The sequence below is a fragment of the Lissotriton helveticus genome, chromosome 10, assembly GCF_964261635.1.
Source record: "Lissotriton helveticus chromosome 10, aLisHel1.1, whole genome shotgun sequence".
Taxonomy (NCBI): domain Eukaryota; kingdom Metazoa; phylum Chordata; class Amphibia; order Caudata; family Salamandridae; genus Lissotriton; species Lissotriton helveticus.
Window position 1 is genome coordinate 10,910,249 of NC_136071.1, and position 17,845 is coordinate 10,928,093.

General features: G+C 49.8%; 1 protein-coding gene across 2 annotated transcripts in view; it reads left to right on the forward strand.

The window, feature by feature from the left end:
- The window catches only part of WNK3 (WNK lysine deficient protein kinase 3), an 856,642-nt gene that overhangs the window by 322,158 nt on the left and 516,639 nt on the right, over positions 1-17,845 (forward strand). For both annotated transcript variants that reach the window (XM_078664557.1, XM_078664558.1), the window contains exon 7: positions 10,712-10,931. In XM_078664557.1, the coding sequence (XP_078520683.1) occupies positions 10,712-10,931 (220 nt within the window). The remainder of the gene's footprint in view (positions 1-10,711; positions 10,932-17,845) is intronic.

Below are 17,845 nucleotides of genomic sequence, written 5' to 3' on the forward strand. Positions count from 1 at the left end.
TCTGTTTGCCGGATCAGCCGTCTTTGTTTAAATCTCCTATTGTTTTGAGGTTTCTAAAAGGCCTTTTGAATAAATTCCCTCCTACTCCCTTCATTGTTCCTCAATGGGATTTGAATCTTGTGCTTGCTTTTTTTAATGGGTTCGCCTTTTGAACCATTGCACAAGTGTCCCTTGAGACTGTTGTCTTTTAAAACGGTCTTTCTTGTTGCAATTACCTCGGCAAGGAGGGTAAGTGAGCTTCAAGCTCTTAGTTCAAAGCCCCCATTCTTGTCCATTCATGCTGAGAGAATGGTACTTAGGACCAGGGCTGCTTTTCTGCTGAAGGTGGTAACTCCTTTCCAGCTAGGGCAGTCCATTACCCTCCCTACCTTCTATCCTCCCCCTCACCCTTCCAAGGAGGAGGAGAGACTTCACCTCTTGGATCCGAAGAGGGCGGTGAGCTTCTACTTCGATAGGACTAAAGACTATCGTGTGGATGACCAGCTCTTTGTTGGTTTTGCTGGTTGCAAGAAGTGGAAGGCGGTGCACAAGCGCACACTATCGAGATGGATTATCCTCTGCATTAAGATCTGCTACATCCTGGCGGGTAAGGACCCTCCAGAGGGTATAAGAGCTCATTCCACTGGAGCAAAGTATTCTACATCTGCTTTGTCTAGGGGTATACCTGTAGAGGACATTTGTAGAGCGGCGACTTGGGCCTCCCTCCACACTTTCGCAAAGCATTACTGCTTGGATTCCGAGTTGAGGAGGGACGGCCACTTTGCGCGCTCTGTCCTCCAAGATTTTCTGGTATAGGAGAGTGGACACCCTCCTCCGGGAGTGGAGACTGCTGTGGGACTCTATTCACAAGGTGAGGAATCCACTGGCAGATATATCCATCAGAAGAACAAGGTTCGAGGCATGTGGGCTGCTGAATTCATATCTAGTGCATAGATCGCCGCCTAGTGTTGGGTCCGGATGATTGCACATTGTTGTCCTGGAAGAGTCTTCGAAGTATCACGAGATAGGTGGCTCCTCCCCTGGACTACAGTGTGCATGGGCATCGACTCCATCCCCAGATTGTTTTTTTCCGCCATTGGGTTCGGATGCATATTTAATCACTCAAGTTCGGAATCAATAGAAACTTTCTTTTTGGCCTTTCCTATCGTCGGTATTGTCTTGCGATCGGTGCCCAGTTCTGTTCCAGCTCAGTTCCCGAGTCGGACATCCGGAGGAGTCGCGTGGCTTTTCAGTGCTCGAGGCCCGGTCGACGCTACAGGCCTTATTCGACGAATCATCATGGAACGGAGCCCGTTCAAGAGGTGCCCAGTGTGCAACTCGAAGTATCCTCACATCGATGTCCACCCGGTGTGCAACAAGTGCCTGTCGCCGGATCACGATGAAGCCAACTGTATGGCTTGTTCTCGTTTCCGCTCCAAGAAGACAATTCGACTTCGGCGTGCAGCGTGCCAGGAGGCCCAGCAGACGGCACCTGACCCGGTGAACATTTTCGATACCGAGGGAGAAGAGGCAGACGAGCAGGAAGATCAGGAGTCAATTTCCAATCCAGCAGCAGAGATCGACTCCAACTACGACGCAGACGTAGAAATGCTCGATGCTGAAGAAATCGTCGACGGGGTAGGAGACGACGATGGGGCCTATGGGGCCACGGAATATAGCTCAAGCGAGGAACTATGCCCCGTTGAAACAATATATACGGCTCAGGTTTAGGGATCGCCACATGGCCTTACCCAAGATCTTGCACCAAGTTCCACAGTCTCGCCTCCGGGCCCGGCTACGGACACTTCTAAAGAGCCACAACTGGTGAAATCGAAACCAAAAGAGAAAGCTTCGGTGTCTACACAACTGAAAGTGCTAAAAGCGCCGTTGAAACCGACCGTGCGTGTCGCCTTGGTAGGCTCCAAGTCTTCAGACCTGTCGGTGCAGACAAAGCCAAAAAGGGTTATCGGCCCAGTGAAGTCGCTCAAGGGTGTCGAGCCGAAGACTGGGACACCAAAAGCACTTGTCAAGGTCGACGACCCGAAGACTTCGGCGCCGAGGGCCGTCGACACAGACAAAGGACTCGAAGCTACAAAGGTTGTCGATCCTGCGCGTCGGCCGGACAAGGCCAAAAGTACTACAACCCTCGAGTCCGCACCTGGTGGTGGCTCGAAGGCACCTGTCGAGTCGACGCAGCCGTCCGCCTCCTTCACGAAGCAGGTGTCGGAATCGTTGAAACGCATTAAGGAAAAAGCTTCCGGTGTCGATCCGAAGGATACTTCCACGCCGAAGCCTGCCACCAAACCGCACAAGTCGACAGTGCCCATTCAGTTTACGCTGCCGCCGAAAGTGGTGCCGAAGGCATTCGCGCCGAAGACGGTTGTCGAGGCCTCCATGAAGGTGTCCACGGGGCCGAAGCCTACACCTGCGGTTGTGGGCACAAAGCATCGACAACACCTGCTGGAGGAGCAGTCGGAACAATTCATCGACGCCGACACCGGTAAACTTTCTATTTACAAACGAAAGATCACCCCAGCACAGCCTATGGAGTCCTACACAATTCCTTTAAAGAAAAAGGATTCCACGGATTCTCCCTTTCTTATAGAACTGATAGCTCCACGTGGACAGGACACTGCTCCAATCTCGCCCACTTACTCAGAGGTGGAGGCTGGGGAAGGTGACTATGATGAGTATAACTACCCTGCCGACACTGATCCTGAGGATCCACATTACACATGGGCAGATGCTGCTGACCCAGGGGATCCACAAACTGCCCCAGACACTCAAGTCTATAATGTAAAAACATCCCCTACTGAGCACTCAGCGGCATTTAATGCGCTTATTGAAAGGGCAGCCAAAAATCATGACGTCCAGCTCCATGCTGACCCTATTGAGGTGGATTTTTTGTTTGACACCTTTTCCACCTCTGAGAAGACCGTGAAGACTCTGCCAATGCTAAAGGGTGTCTTAAAACATGCTGCAGACATTTTTAAAGAACCCACAAGGGCCAGGGTTATAAACCCCAGAATTGAGAAGAAGTACAAGCCGGCGCCTGGGGACCCTACCTACATCAAGAGCCAGTTGCCGTTAGACTCTTTAATTGTTTCCAATGCCCGGAAGAGGGCAAACTCACAAACTACTGGTGATGCTCCTCCCCTTGACAAGGAATCTAAAGTGCTAGAAGCATCAGGGAAAAGGGTGGCGGCTCAAGCGGCCAATATCTGGCGCATTTCAAACACTCAGGCACTCTTGGCCAGATATGACAGGGCACATTACGATACACTTGAGACCCTGTTACAACACTTGCCAGATGAATATAAAGAGGCAGCAGAGATGCTCATACAAGAAGGGAAACTCATCTCAAATGCCTCTATCAAGTGTGCACTGGACGCAGCAGACATCGCGGCCAGGCCCATTAACACCAGTGTAATGTTGCGGCGTCAGGCCTGGCTCAGAATCTCCGGGTTCAAGCCGGAGATACAATTCACCATCCTAAATCAGCCTGTAAACCCTGATCACTTATTTGGACCTGAGGTAGACACCACCCTAGAAAAAATCAAAAAGGACACCGAGACTGCAAAGTCTATGGGGGCTCTCCAGTCCCAGCAGTTCAGGGGTGGTTCTTTTCGTCGCTCAAGCAATAGAGGTGTTTCCAGAGGCCAGCTGTCCCAGCAAACACAATACAATAAGAGTGGCGCACAAACCTCGTACAACAAACAAAGTAGAGGTGGCTATTGCGGAAACAGCGCTAAAGGCAGAGGTCGTGGAAACAACAGCTCCTGATCCTCCGCCGCCAACAAACAGTGACGCCTTGTCACTGCCCCCCGACCATACAACACCGGTCGGGGGGAGACTCCAACAGTTCCTGCCAGTCTGGAAATCCATCACCACAGACAGGTGGGTCAGAAAGCTTATCCAGTACGGTTATTGTCTGGAGTTAACATCCACTCCACCCAACATACCCCCAAAACACCGTCCTATGTCCACAGAGCATTTGCACTTATTGCAGCAGGAGGTAATCGTCATGCTGCAAAAAGGGGCAATCGAGCTCGTACCAGTGGAACAAAGAGGCACAGGAGTGTACTCCCTGTACTTCTTAATCCAAAAGAAAGACGGGTCCCTCAGACCCATACTGGACCTCAGACCCCTCAACCAGTACATTCTATCAGAACACTTTCATATGCTCACACGGCAGCAGGTTCTTCCGTTGCTCAATCAAGGGGATTTCCTCGCAACATTAGATCTAAAGGATGCATATTTTCACATTCCACTACATCCGTCACACAGAAAATACCTCAGATTCACCATTCAGAATCAGCATTACCAATTCAAAGTCCTCCCTTTCGGAGTGACTACAGCGCCCAGGGTGTTCACAAAGTGCCTGGCGACAGTGGCTGCGCACCTCAGGAGACAAAACGTTCACGTCTACCCTTATTTGGACGACTGGCTTGTCCAAGCAAATTCGGCCCAGCAGTGCGCTGCCAACATGTCCCACACCATTCACCTTCTTCACGATCTGGGATTCTCACTGAATTACCCAAAGTCACACCTTCAGCCCGCCCATGTGCGGCAGTATCTAGGCGCGACAATAAACACTCTGGCAGCCACAGCACAGCCAAATTCAGTGAGAATCAACAGCATTCAATTGCTGATACAAAAATTCAGACCGCAACACTCGCTTCCAGCACGAGTGTTCATGCCGTTGATAGGCATGATGGCCTCCTGCATCTTCATAGTCCCGCACGCGAGACTACATATGCGTCCGCTTCAAGAGTGCTTAGCACGTCAGTGGAATCAGGCTCACGGACAGTTAAGAGACCTAGTGTTGGTGACCGGTCGTGCATACAACTCTCTGCATTGGTGGAATCCACACAACCTTTGCAAGGGCCGACCATTCCAGGAGCCTGTGCCACAGATCATCCTAACGACGGACGCATCTCTCCAGGGTTGGGGAGCTCATGTACTCCACTACACAGTGCAGGGACTATGGACAACGCAGCAAAAGAAGATGCACATCAACCACCTAGAGCTGATGGCAATCTTCATGGCGATGAAGGCATTCAAGGTACACTTGTGCAACAAGGTTGTGTTGATCCGGACGGACAACATGACGGCCATGTACTACATTCAGAAGCAGGGAGGTACACACTCTCCACAGTGGTCTCATCTGGCTCAGAGCATGTGGAAGTGGGCCATTCAAAGGAACATGTTCCTCATGGCGGAACACCTCCCAGGCAAGGACAATCAGATGGCAGATCTCCTCAGCAGGTACAGCCACCAAATGCACGAGTGGGAGCTACATCCATCAGTACTCCGCCCGTACTTCCAGCAGTGGGGTTATCCAGAGATAGACCTGTTCGCCACAAGGGAAAACGCCAAATGCCAAAGCTTCGCTGCCAGGTTCCCGCACCCACAGTCGCAGGGCAATGCGATATGGGTGAACTGCTCAGGCAAATTTGCGTACGCTTTTCCCCCAGCACCTCTAATACTGCTGGTGGCACGAAAGCTAAAGCAACACTCGATGACGCTCATCCTGGTTGCTCCAACGTGGGCACGCCAACCATGGTACACCACATTTCTAGAACTTTCCGTGGTACCGCATCAAAGGCTGCACCTCACACCCAGTCTTTTGACGCAGAGCCATGGCGACATTCAGCACCCAGATCCGCAACAGCTCAACCTGGCGATCTCGCTCCTGAGGTCTTGGAGTTTGGCTACCTCAACTTGCCTCCAGACTGCATGGATATCATACGGGAGGCAAGAAAGCCCACCACCAGAGCATGCTATGCGGCAAAATGGAAGCGGTTTGTCATTTATTGCGTAGACCACAGCATAGTCCCGCTTGACGCGTCTACGCACAACATCATTTGTTATCTGTTACATCTTTACAAATGCAATCTAGCATATGCTTCCATTCAGATACATTTATCCGCCATAGCGGCTTATCTCCAAAACAGGCAGCATCTCTCCCTTTTCAGAGTGCCTGCCATTAAAGCCTTTCTCAAACGAGTCATTCCTCCCAGGACCCCACCAGCTCCTGAATGGAATCTTAATGTGGTCCTCACCCGACTAATGGGTCCACCTTTTGAGCCTCTACATTCATGCGAGATTCAGTTCTTAACATGGAAAATGGCTTTCCTAATAGCGATTACGTCACTGCGACGTGTTAGTGAACTCCAGGCACTAACTATCCAAGAGCCATTCATACAAATTCACTCCAACCGGGTAGTGCTGCGCACTAACCCTAAATTTCTTCCAAAGGTGGCCATATCAATAAGACTATTGAACTGCCTGTGTTCTTCCAAAATCCTGAGACAGTGGCAGAGAGAATGCTCCACACTCTTGACGTCAAAAGAGCTTTAATGTATTACATTGATAGTGTAGTGTAGTTCCTATAGTCCCAATAGGCTCTGCGCATTGGAATAATATATTCAGCAGTGTAGACGTAGGACTGAGGTTAACTAGGTCTCTACTGACTATATTAGACTTAAGTGTTTGCCAGCTAGCTCAGAGGTCACTAGAAACTTTCTCGAATAAACGAGGAGGAGTTTAATCTCCCTGGATAGACAAGAAGGGATTTAGTTTCTGACAACCATAAAACATGACAACTTTGCTCTCCCTGATTAAGAGTATATCTCTAGAGTTGTGTGAAAACAAAAGACAGCTATTTCGCTCAGTCAAAGGTGCGTACTTAGTTTCACCAGAATGCAGAGAAAAGAGAGACGGGCGTTTTCAATAAAGGTGTTATTTATTGAGCAGTCTTCTTCCTCATACAAGAGAAATGAATTGCTACAATTGCAATACTTGTAGTAAAGTAAAGTGCGTACAGTAAAAGCAGGATTATGAAATAATACTGTAAAAGCATTGATATGATTTCTTAGCCATATGATACTTTAAAATAGATAAAATAGATACATACATATATACATTGACTAATCGTACTCAACTGGTGCTGCTAACTACGCCTACCCCGGTGTACCTGACCTAAGCCTAATACGTTGGAGGGAGTAAGTAAGTAGCAGTTTAAGTTAAGTTTGTTTTGCCAAGAATCTGACTCAAGAATTCTCTTGAAGGGTTTAGTCAGCTCCGTACCTGGGTAATAGAAAGCAGGAGGTCTGGTATCTCTCTCTGAGGACTCGATATCCCAGCAACCCGCGAGGGTAGGCTGGAAACGCCGGAGCTGGATTTCTCGGCAGGAGAAAAGACAGCGTCTTTCTCAGCGCGTCAAAAGGGAGGGGCAGCGTCCGTGGGCTCTCGCATCAGCTGGGCTCTTCGGAAGTAGATAGCTGCTCTGCTCCAGGATTACCACCGTGTGTTTGCTTAAGGCAACGTTGGTATATTTATACCTGAAAGGTGCCGGGTTTGACGTAAGGTTGGACATAAGACGTCAATAAAGATGTCACTAAGAACTGGCCGTTCTTACAGTGCTTTACAGGAGTTCTAGGACGAAATCAAAACAATAGCAAGGGGGATTTCCCAGGTTGCTTCACCTCTCATCGCACCCTCCACTCTGTCTCCCTCTCAGGGCAGACCTCTCACAGTTGCAGGGGCTACACCTTCAGACCTTGCACCTTCATACCTGGAGATTGAACGGGTCAATCTGAGTTTCTCTTTCTCACCGGATGTGGTGGATGTTATTTTATCATCCAGAAGACACTCCATCAAATCTATTTATTCTTCTAGGTGTTCCAAGTTTGTGAAATGGTGTGGAGAGAGGTCCATTGATCCTTTGAAAGCCCACTTATCTGACGGTCTAGGGTTTTCACTTTCCTTGGCCCAGCAGGTTTGTGCTGTGGCTACAGTTAAGAGTTATTTGTCGGCCTTGTCTGCTTTTCTCTGTTTGTCAGACCAGCCATCTTTATTTAAGTCTTCTATTGTTATGCGGTTCATTAAGGGCCTCACCAATAGGTTTCCTCCCACTCCCTTCATTATGCATCCGTGGGATTTGAATTTAGTGCTTACTTTTTTATGGGTTCTCCTTTTGAGCCTCTTCATAGTTGTCCGTTGAGGCTTCTTTCTTTTAAGACAGTCTTTCTGATCACCATTACTTCAGCCAGGAGGGTAAGTGAGCTTCAGGCTCATAGTTCTAAACCTCCTTTCTTAACCATTCATGCAGAAAAGATGGCTGCCAGGGCTGCTTTCCTGCCTAAGGTGGTTCCTCCTTTCCTTTTAGGACAGTCTATTACTTTACCTACCTTCTATCCCCCCCCCCCACCCTTCCAAGGAGGAGGATAGACTTCATTGCCTGGACCCAAAGAGGGCTGTCAGCTTCTACCTGGACAGAACAAGGTACCTAAGGCTGGATGATCAGCTCTTCCTGGGCTACATCGGACGAATGAAAGGCAAAGCTGTCCACAAGCGAACACTCCAGGTCGATCATTTTGGTATCAAGATCTGCTACGCACTGGCCAAGAAGGAGCCTCCTTATGGTATTCAAGCTCATTCCAGCAGAGCTAAATCATCATCTTCTGCTTTGGCTAGAGGTGTTCCTGTTGTAGACATCTGTAAGGCGGCAACTTGGGCCTCCCTCCACACCTTTGCACATTCTGTACTGCAAGATATTTTGTTATAGCCGGTTGGATACCCTCCTTCGGGAGAGGGACAGCTTGGGGATTCAATTCAAACGGTGAAGAATCCACAGGCAGATGTATCCATCAGAAGAACAAGTTACTTACCTTCGGCAACGCTTTTTCTGGTGGATACAGTATCTCCTGCAGCTTCTTACAAGAGCAGCTGGGCTGTTTCACCTCCTGGAGAATGAGCTTTAAATACATACTCTCCTTGCCTCCTTGATCCCCACCAGAGGAACTCGCAGAGAACAAGGTAGGACTGTTTCTGGGACAGTGGGGTATGGCAACAATGGGGCCTGCCTTGTGAGGGCAGGCCCCATTGTTACAAGAGAAGAGTATGGCCCTGTGAGGTGCAGCCTAGATCTGATTGCCAAAGTCATTGTCGAGGAGGCCATGGACATGATTCCGAAGCCGCACCTCTACCCCGGATGCACACCCCTGCAGAGGTTGGAGAGCTCGGTCACCTGCAGCCAGGTCTGGTTACCCGAGACATTGGAATATCTCAGATTGCTGCATAGCGCACGGAGGATTTTTAAGGCCCTTTTACTGTGAGCTGTTTTCTTAGGAAAACCTCATCAGACGGTGTCCTAATGTTTGAGTTCTCAATTTGACTTCATTCTGGGCAGAAGTTTAAATTTTGATTTTTACACCCAGTGGACAAAGCAGAGGATTTGTTTGAATTTGATGCCAGCTAGGAAGAGCCCCTGGCTAACAGCAGACACCCCTTGTCGATAAACTTTGTTTGATGCCTCCAGGGAAGAAGACTCAAACATCCGAAAAAAGACCTGTCTGCACAGGATGTGGGGATTGACTGTAAAACCACTTATGACGAGCTGACTCATTTCTTTCCTAATCTGGGATTTTTCATATGTCCTAAATGTAGAGATTATACTTGTATTGCTAAAGTAAAATACGTTTTTGTACCTGCTTTGCTTATTTGATGGTGAAGGATGCCTTACAGTGCGAGTTTGTGTTTTTTCTCTTGAGTAGTTGGTAGGTGATTAGGGAAGCGGATGAAGTAGATGGTTGGTCAAACCAGAGACCAAGGTTAAGATTAGCAAATCTGAGTGTGCATTGTGAGAATGATAATTTGTTGCAACTATCTCTGTGTTTTACTTGCTCCACGTGTGTGACTGGCTGAAAGGAAGAAACAAAAGTATCTCTAGGCGCACTTTGACTAAACAGGTGGACAGTCACATGTTGGATTCTCAAGAGTTCCTGGGATGAATGTTCCAAGTTTGAAGTCAAATTGCTAAGAAGCCTTTTTACGAGAAATGTCAAAATCCTGTGTAGCTCTATATACTCTAGTTTCAAAGTCATCAAAAGGGGAGTGGTTAGTGTGTGGCATGTGCTTGTCCCAGGCAGTGAGTGGAAGGTGAGTTGGTGGGATACCACAATAAAAAGACAGCACCTCACATGTGTGGCAGCTGATACTCCAGGTAGAGTAAGACTATGCACTTATTCCAAATGATGGGTGCAACATTGTGTCATGCACCAGTGCCGTTTCCAGGGTAGCAAGGAAGGCACCCAGCCTTCTCCGCAAGGGTTAGAGTTCACGCGTCTTGAGTTGAGCGCAAGGACAGCTTGACGAAAAACTGAATATTGTAGTCTGCCAGCCAGTGTTTTTGAATCTTTTGACATGTTAGGAGCCTAATTGCAAAATGCACCCCATGACTGATGCCCACGTGGCTTTTTTTCAAAATATTCACAGTAATAGTCTGGACCAGTCATTAGATGGCATGATAATACAAAGTTTGTAATTTTGTAACCGGTGCCAATCAATCAAGTCGGTGTTATATGTGAGCAGCGAGTCTTGTTGTGTTGCTCCAGGGCGGGTGCAAGTGTAGTCTTGCTTATAGACGGAGTGTGTAAGGTGGTCATCTGAAGGCTTTGTGTTATTTCAGCAGTGAGTAATATCATCTTGCATGCAAGGGACCAGGCGCCTAACCTGCATTAATTTGCTTATACTCGGCCACAAAGGTTTCAGCAGGTCTTCGGAACTACGATTTGGACAGTACATGTTTGTTGGTGCGGTAGCGCCCTATCATCACCACTGAAAGTTATATTTGTAAGCACAGAGGTATTTTTAATGACTTTCGCCAAGATGTTAGATGGCAGCTTCAGGGCTAATGACCTCTCTGTCTCTTGAACATTGCTCCTAGGCTTTCTGTTAAAGAGCTCCTGAATCACGCCTTTTTCGCTGAGGACACTGGGCTGAGGGTGGAACTCGCAGAGGAGGACAACGGCATGAGCCCTTCCTTGGCACTGAGACTGTGGGTGGAAGATCCCAAGAAGCTAAAAGGGAAGCACAAGGACAACGAAGCCATCGAGTTTGGTTTCAATTTGGAAGCTGACAACCCAGATGAAGTGGCCTTCGAAATGGTGAGCTTGCCACAGTCCTGTCTGTGTAACCTCCTGAGGAGCGCTCAGTCCTTCTTCATCAAAACTCTTCGTAGTGTTATTTGCACAAACCTTTTTATTGTGCCTCATGCGATCCATATATGATTTTTACCTGCCCTAGCATTTACTAATTCTGTTCTGATACAGATAGCATTCATCCTTTGGTAATTATCTACCTGTACAGTCTGTGTAGGGAAACGTAACTTATTTTATATGCATACTCTACAATTTCATCGATACCCCCTTATACGTGCGATTGTCTGTTATCCAATTGGGCGTAGCAGTTGCATGACTCCCCGGTAGTCCTATAACTGCCTAGGCAGTGGACCGGTTCCACTAGAGAATTTCCTGGCAGTACCCTCCTCAGGATAGTCTTACTTTGTAAGTCAAACCCTTAAACATTGAGATTCGTTCACGTTATTTGCTAGGGTGTGTGCCTGCATGAAGCATCATTGCTGCATTCTTTTTGGTGATTAGGTACTTGGGGCCAGATGTATGACCCGTTTTTGCATGCAAAAACATCATGGACCATGTACAAAACCTTTTTAGCTAGTCGCAATTTATTTTCGACTCGCTAAATAGGTTTTGCAACTCGCTATTTGGAAGGGGCGTTCCCTTCCAAATAGCAAGTCTCAAAACCATGTACTAATGTTTTGCAGCCGCAATTGCGGTCGCAAAACACTTGCAATTACCTCCTACTTCAAGTAGGTGGTAATGCATTTGCAAATGGAAAGGGGTCCCCAGGGGACCCCTTTCCCTTTGCAAATGCCTCCAAAAATATTTTTTAAGGGCAGGCAGCGGTCCCAGGGTCCACTGCCTTCCCTTAAAAAAAAAAATGAATTCTGTTTTCGTTAAAACCCCCCCCCAAAAAACAGCTTTATTTTACAGCAGTCCCAGACATGGTGGTCTGCTGAGCCCAGCAGGCCACCATCCCTGGTAGGGCTGTCATTCCCAATGGGCTCACAAATTGCAAGAGGCTCATTAATCTTAAAACACACTGTTGTACGTTTTATTTTGCGCCTCACAATTAGTTGCTAATTGCGAGGCGCAAATTAGAATGATCGTACATCTGGCCTCTCGAGTCTATTTTGTCCTTGAATTTAAGGGTCGTAACAAAGGAGCCTATTATAGGAAAGAGAAAATAGATTAGACTCCGTTTCAATCAATTATTGGTAATGTCTTAATTATTTTGCATATTGTTGTGAATTCTAAGATGATTTCCCCATGACAAGAATGTTGATCCGCTTCTAGGATTTGATATGGAAAACTGTTTGCACTCGTAATGTTTTCATGGAATTGTAAATAGTGATTCAGAAAGCAAAAATGAGACCACTCACATATAAAAACAGACATCTGACAAGTCTGAGTGGTTCCTATACTTTCTGCAGCAGAAGTCAGTCACTTCATGCCATAGTGATGTGCTGGGCTCACACCAAGGGTCTCCATCCTATTCTGTATTACTGCAGCTACTTATGTTCAAATGACAATCATCCCGAGCCACTGATGTTATTATTCATGTTAAAGTGACCACATCAATCAAGATGACAGTAGTAGCCACCCCGTGCCAGGTTACAAGATATGATCACCTCAGTGCATCAGGCGGGGTCACCAGCAGCGATCACCTCAGTGCATCAGGCAGGGTCACCAGCAGCGATCACCTCAGCGCATCAGGCGGGGTCGCCACCAGCGATCACCTCAGTGCATCAGGCGGGGTCACCAGCAGCGATCACCTCAGTGCATCAGGTGGGGTCACCAGCAGCGATCACCTCAGTGCATCAGACAGGGTCGCCAGCAGCGATCACCTCAGTGCATCAGACAGGGTCGCCAGCAGCGATCACCTCAGTGCATCAGACAGGGTCGCCAGCAGCGATCACCTCAGTGCATCAGGCAGGGTCGCCAGCAGCGATCACTTCAGTGCATCAGGCAGGGTCGCCAGCAGCGATCACCTCAGTGCATCAGACAGGGTCGCCAGCAGCGATCACCTCAGTGCATCAGACAGGGTCACCAGCAGCGATCACCTCAGTGCATCAGGCAGGGTCGCCAGCAGCGATCACCTCAGTGCATCAGACAGGGTCGTCAGCAACGATCACTTCAGTGCATCAGGCAGGGTCGCCAGCAGTGATCACCTCAGTGCATCAGACAGGGTCGTCAGCAGTGATCACCTCAGTGCATCTTGCAGGGTCGCGAGCAGCGATCACCTCAGTGCATCAGGCGGAGTCACCAGCAGCGATCACCTCAGTGCATCAAGCTGGGTCGCCTGCAGCGATCACCTCCGCACATCAGGCAGGGTCACCAGCAGCGATCACTTCAGTGCATCAGGCAGGGTCGCCAGCAGCCATCACCTCCGCACATCAGGCAGGGTTGGCTGCAACGGTCACCTCAGTGCATCTGGCAGGGTCGCCAGCAGCGATCACCTCAGTGCATCAGGCGGGGTCACCAGCAGCGATCACCTCAGTGCATCAGGCAGGGTCACCAGCAGCGATCACCTCAGTGCATCAGGCAGGGTCGCCAGCAGCGATCACCTCAGCGCATCAGGCGGGGTCACCAGCAGCGATCACCTCAGTGCATCAAGCGGAGTCGCCATCAGCGATCACCTCAGCGCATCAGGCGGGGTCGCCACCAGCGATCACCTCAGTGCATCAGGCGGGGTCACCAGCAGCGATCACCTCAGCGCATCAGGCGGGGTCGCCACCAGCGATCACCTCAGTGCATCAGGCGGGGTCACCAGCAGCGATCACCCCAGTACATCAGGCGGGGTCACCAGCAGCGATCACCTCAGTGCATCTGACAGGGTCGCCAGCAGCGATCACTTCAGTGCATCAGGCAGGGTCGCCAGCAGCGATCACCTCAGTGCATCAGACAGGGTCGTCAGCAGCGATCACTTCAGTGCATCAGGCAGGGTCGCCAGCAGCGATCACCTCAGTGCATCTTGCAGGGTCGCGAGCAGCGATCACCTCAGTGCATCAGGCGGATTCACCAGCAGCGATCACCTCAGTGCATCAAGCGGGGTCGCCTGCAGCGATCACCTCCGCACATCAGGCAGGGTCACCAGCAGCGATCACTTCAGTGCATCAGGCAGGGTCGCCAGCAGCCATCACCTCCGCACATCAGGCAGGGTTGGCTGCAGCGGTCACCTCAGTGCATCTGGCAGGGTCGCGAGCAGCGATCACCTCAGTGCATCAGGCAGGGTCGCCAGCAGCGATCACCTCCGCACATCAGGCAGGGTCGCCAGAAGCGATCACCTCAGCACATCAGGCAGGGTTGCCAGCAGCTATCACCTCCGCACATCAGGCAGGGTCGCCAGCAGCGATCACTTTAGTGCGTCAGGCAGGGTTGACTGCAGCGGTCACCTCAGTGCATCAGGTAGGGTCGCCAGCAGCGATCACCTCAGTGCATCAGGCAGGGTCGCCATCAGCGATCACCTCAGCGCATCAGGCGGGGTCGCCACCAGCGATCACCTCAGTGCATCAGGCGGGGTCACCAGCAGCGATCACCTCAGTGCATCAGGCGGGGTCACCAGCAGCGATCACCCCAGTACATCAGGCGGGGTCACCAGCAGCGATCACCTCAGTGCATCAGACAGGGTCGCCAGCAGCGATCACCTCAGTGCATCAGACAGGGTCGCCAGCAGCGATCACTTCAGTGCATCAGGCAGGGTCGCCAGCAGCGATCACCTCAGTGCATCAGACAGGGTCGTCAGCAGCGATCACTTCAGTGCATCAGGCTGGGTCGCCAGCAGCCATCACCTCCGCACATCAGGCAGGGTTGGCTGCAGCGGTCACCTCAGTGCATCTGGCAGGGTCGCCAGCAGCGATCACCTCAGTGCATCAGGCGGGGTCACCAGCAGCGATCACCTCAGTGCATCAGGCAGGGTCGCCAGCAGCGATCACCTCAGTGCATCAGGCAGGGTCGCCAGCAGCGATCACCTCAGTGCATCAGGCGGGGTCACCAGCAGCGATCACCTCAGTGCATCAAGCGGAGTCGCCATCAGCGATCACCTCAGCGCATCAGGCGGGGTCGCCACCAGCGATCACCTCAGTGCATCAGGCGGGGTCACCAGCAGCGATCACCTCAGTGCATCAGGCGGGGTCACCAGCAGCGATCACCCCAGTACATCAGGCGGGGTCACCAGCAGCGATCACCTCAGTGCATCAGACAGGGTCGCCAGCAGCGATCACTTCAGTGCATCAGGCAGGGTCGCCAGCAGCGATCACCTCAGTGCATCAGACAGGGTCGTCAGCAGCGATCACTTCAGTGCATCAGGCAGGGTCGCCAGCAGCGATCACCTCAGTGCATCTTGCAGGGTCGCGAGCAGCGATCACCTCAGTGCATCAGGCGGAGTCACCAGCAGCGATCACCTCAGTGCATCAAGTGGGGTCGCCTGCAGCGATCACCTCCGCACATCAGGCAGGGTCACCAGCAGCGATCACTTCAGTGCATCAGGCAGGGTCGCCAGCAGCCATCACCTCCGCACATCAGGCAGGGTTGGCTGCAGCAGTCACCTCAGTGCATCTTGCAGGGTCGCGAGCAGCGATCACCTCAGTGCATCAGGCGGAGTCACCAGCAGCGATCACCTCAGTGCATCAAGCGGGGTCGCCAGCAGCGATCACTTCAGTGCATCAGGCAGGGTCGCCAGCAGCCATCACCTCCGCACATCAGGCAGGGTTGGCTGCAGCGGTCACCTCAGTGCATCTGGCAGGGTCGCGAGCAGCGATCACCTCAGTGCATCAGGCAGGGTCGCCAGCAGCGATCACCTCCGCACATCAGGCAGGGTCGCCAGAAGCGATCACCTCAGCACATCAGGCAGGGTTGCCAGCAGCGATCACCTCAGTGCATCAGGCAGGGTCGCCAGCAGCAATCACTTTAGTGCGTCAGGCAGGGTTGACTGCAGCGGTCACCTCAGTGCATCAGGTAGGGTCGCCAGCAGCGATCACCTCAGTGCATCAGGCAGGGTCGCCAGCAGCGATCACGTCAGTGCAACCGGCATTTGCCAGGAGTAATGCAAAAAAGGCATTGTCAATGTGAATTTGCCTCTTTTTTGTTAATACACAACAGCCATAGTAGCAATGCCGTTGGCACCAAGATATTAGTAATAAGTCTCGCCAATGCCACATGATTTATCACTCAAATATCAGCTTTAAATGTATTCAGGAAATTGAAGCATTTTTCTCCATTCACTTATGACTTCAGAAATACACATATTTTCATTTCGAATACACATGTTCTAATTTTTGGTATACGTATATTCAACCAAGCCAGAGCGTATAATTTTGCAGACTTGTTTGCACTCATGATAGCTACTTATATGTAGTTGGAGAGGTACCTGTAGCTCACAAGCTATTTGAGAAGCCGGGCTAACGTAGATCACTCAGAAATGTGTGGAACGCCATAATGCTTTGTTGCTGCCTGTTAAAAATATGTGGGTAAATCCGTTTTTTTGCTTATGTGACACAATTAATTGGCTACTAATGTTCACTAGAGAGTCTCTCAGCTATTTCTACATCCCCTCTTCACATCTGTTTCACAAACTATCCATTCTCTTTCACTTAATAATGCTTGCATTTTAAATTCTGAATATAGGAACATTTTAATTTTAGTCTTGTATTGTAAGGCATTGTAATAGATTTTGTGAGTTGGATGGAAAGCTATTGTAGGCAGCTTGTGTGTTTAAAATGAATAGTTTTGTGCTAGAGTGAATGCTCACACCCTCGAGAAAAAAGTGGCACTGAAATTGTACTTGTGGTTTTGCATCTCTCATTTTACCCCAGTATTGGAACTTTCATAGATTCACATGCTTGAATCATTCCCCTTCGTCGAGATGGGAGTCCCCTGTATATCAAAATAGCAATGAAAAGCAAATACAAACAGAAAGCAGGGATAGGCCCTTTTCAGTTTTGTAACTTATCTCAATTTTTTTGTAAAAGAGACCAACATAGGCCCCCAACCAATCAGAACCTCTCACCCTCTAGAACACTCCAGAGAGAACCAGTAGACCCTCAGCTTTTCTACTGCACGTTGTGCTAGTGGGTCTCCACTGAGCTCTGCTCCGCTTCTTCAATTCAGCTACTTTAAAAGTTTTGAATTCAAACCTTTCCTTCAAATCAGCTATGTTTTACTGTTGTTGCCATCTTCAGTATTATTTCTCTTGGGTTTTCTATCATGTTGGACAAGGAGGAAGAGTCTCTTCAGAGCCTGTGCCACCTGCTCAAAGAAGAGGATTCATACGGACAACCCTCACAATGACTGCATCTATTTCCTGTATCCCAAACATAAGGCAAAGGATTGTAGGGTATGTCGGACCTTTTCAAATAAGACATTGAGACATTGTTAGACCTGCCAGCCTTTGGGTGGTCCCTCCTATTATTTATTTATCTTTTGTCCCCTTTTTGCCCCTCAATCTTTTTATTTTTTATGTCCACTGGCATTTTTCAGGTGTTGACCTAGGGGGTTAGATGCTCCTTGCCCCTGTAGGTTTTTTTTCCCCCTGCCTTAGATGCCTTTTCTGACTGAAACTCCAGGCACCACAAAATGGTGGCTTCCAACTGCCACCTAACTGGCTACCTCAGGATTCAGGTCCATAGGATAGTATCAGGGTTTCCAGAACCTTCTGGACTCCTCTGGACATTCCGGGGTCAGCCTATATAAGGCGAAATGTTGGACAGCCATTTTGTGTAGTAAGGAGAGGAGTGTAGTTAGTTGGAGTACAGGCTGTGAGGGGAGGAGGTTGGCGCAGAGTGGAGAGTTGATTGCCTCACGGGGCTACCCTTTCTACTGACTGACGCTGTCCCTCGCTTATGGATCTGACCCAGCGAGCCTAACTACTTCTCTTAACCCCGATCTCGGAAAGGGAGTGCCCACCCTTAGGAGCAAATTGGGACAAGTACTGACGAAGGCCA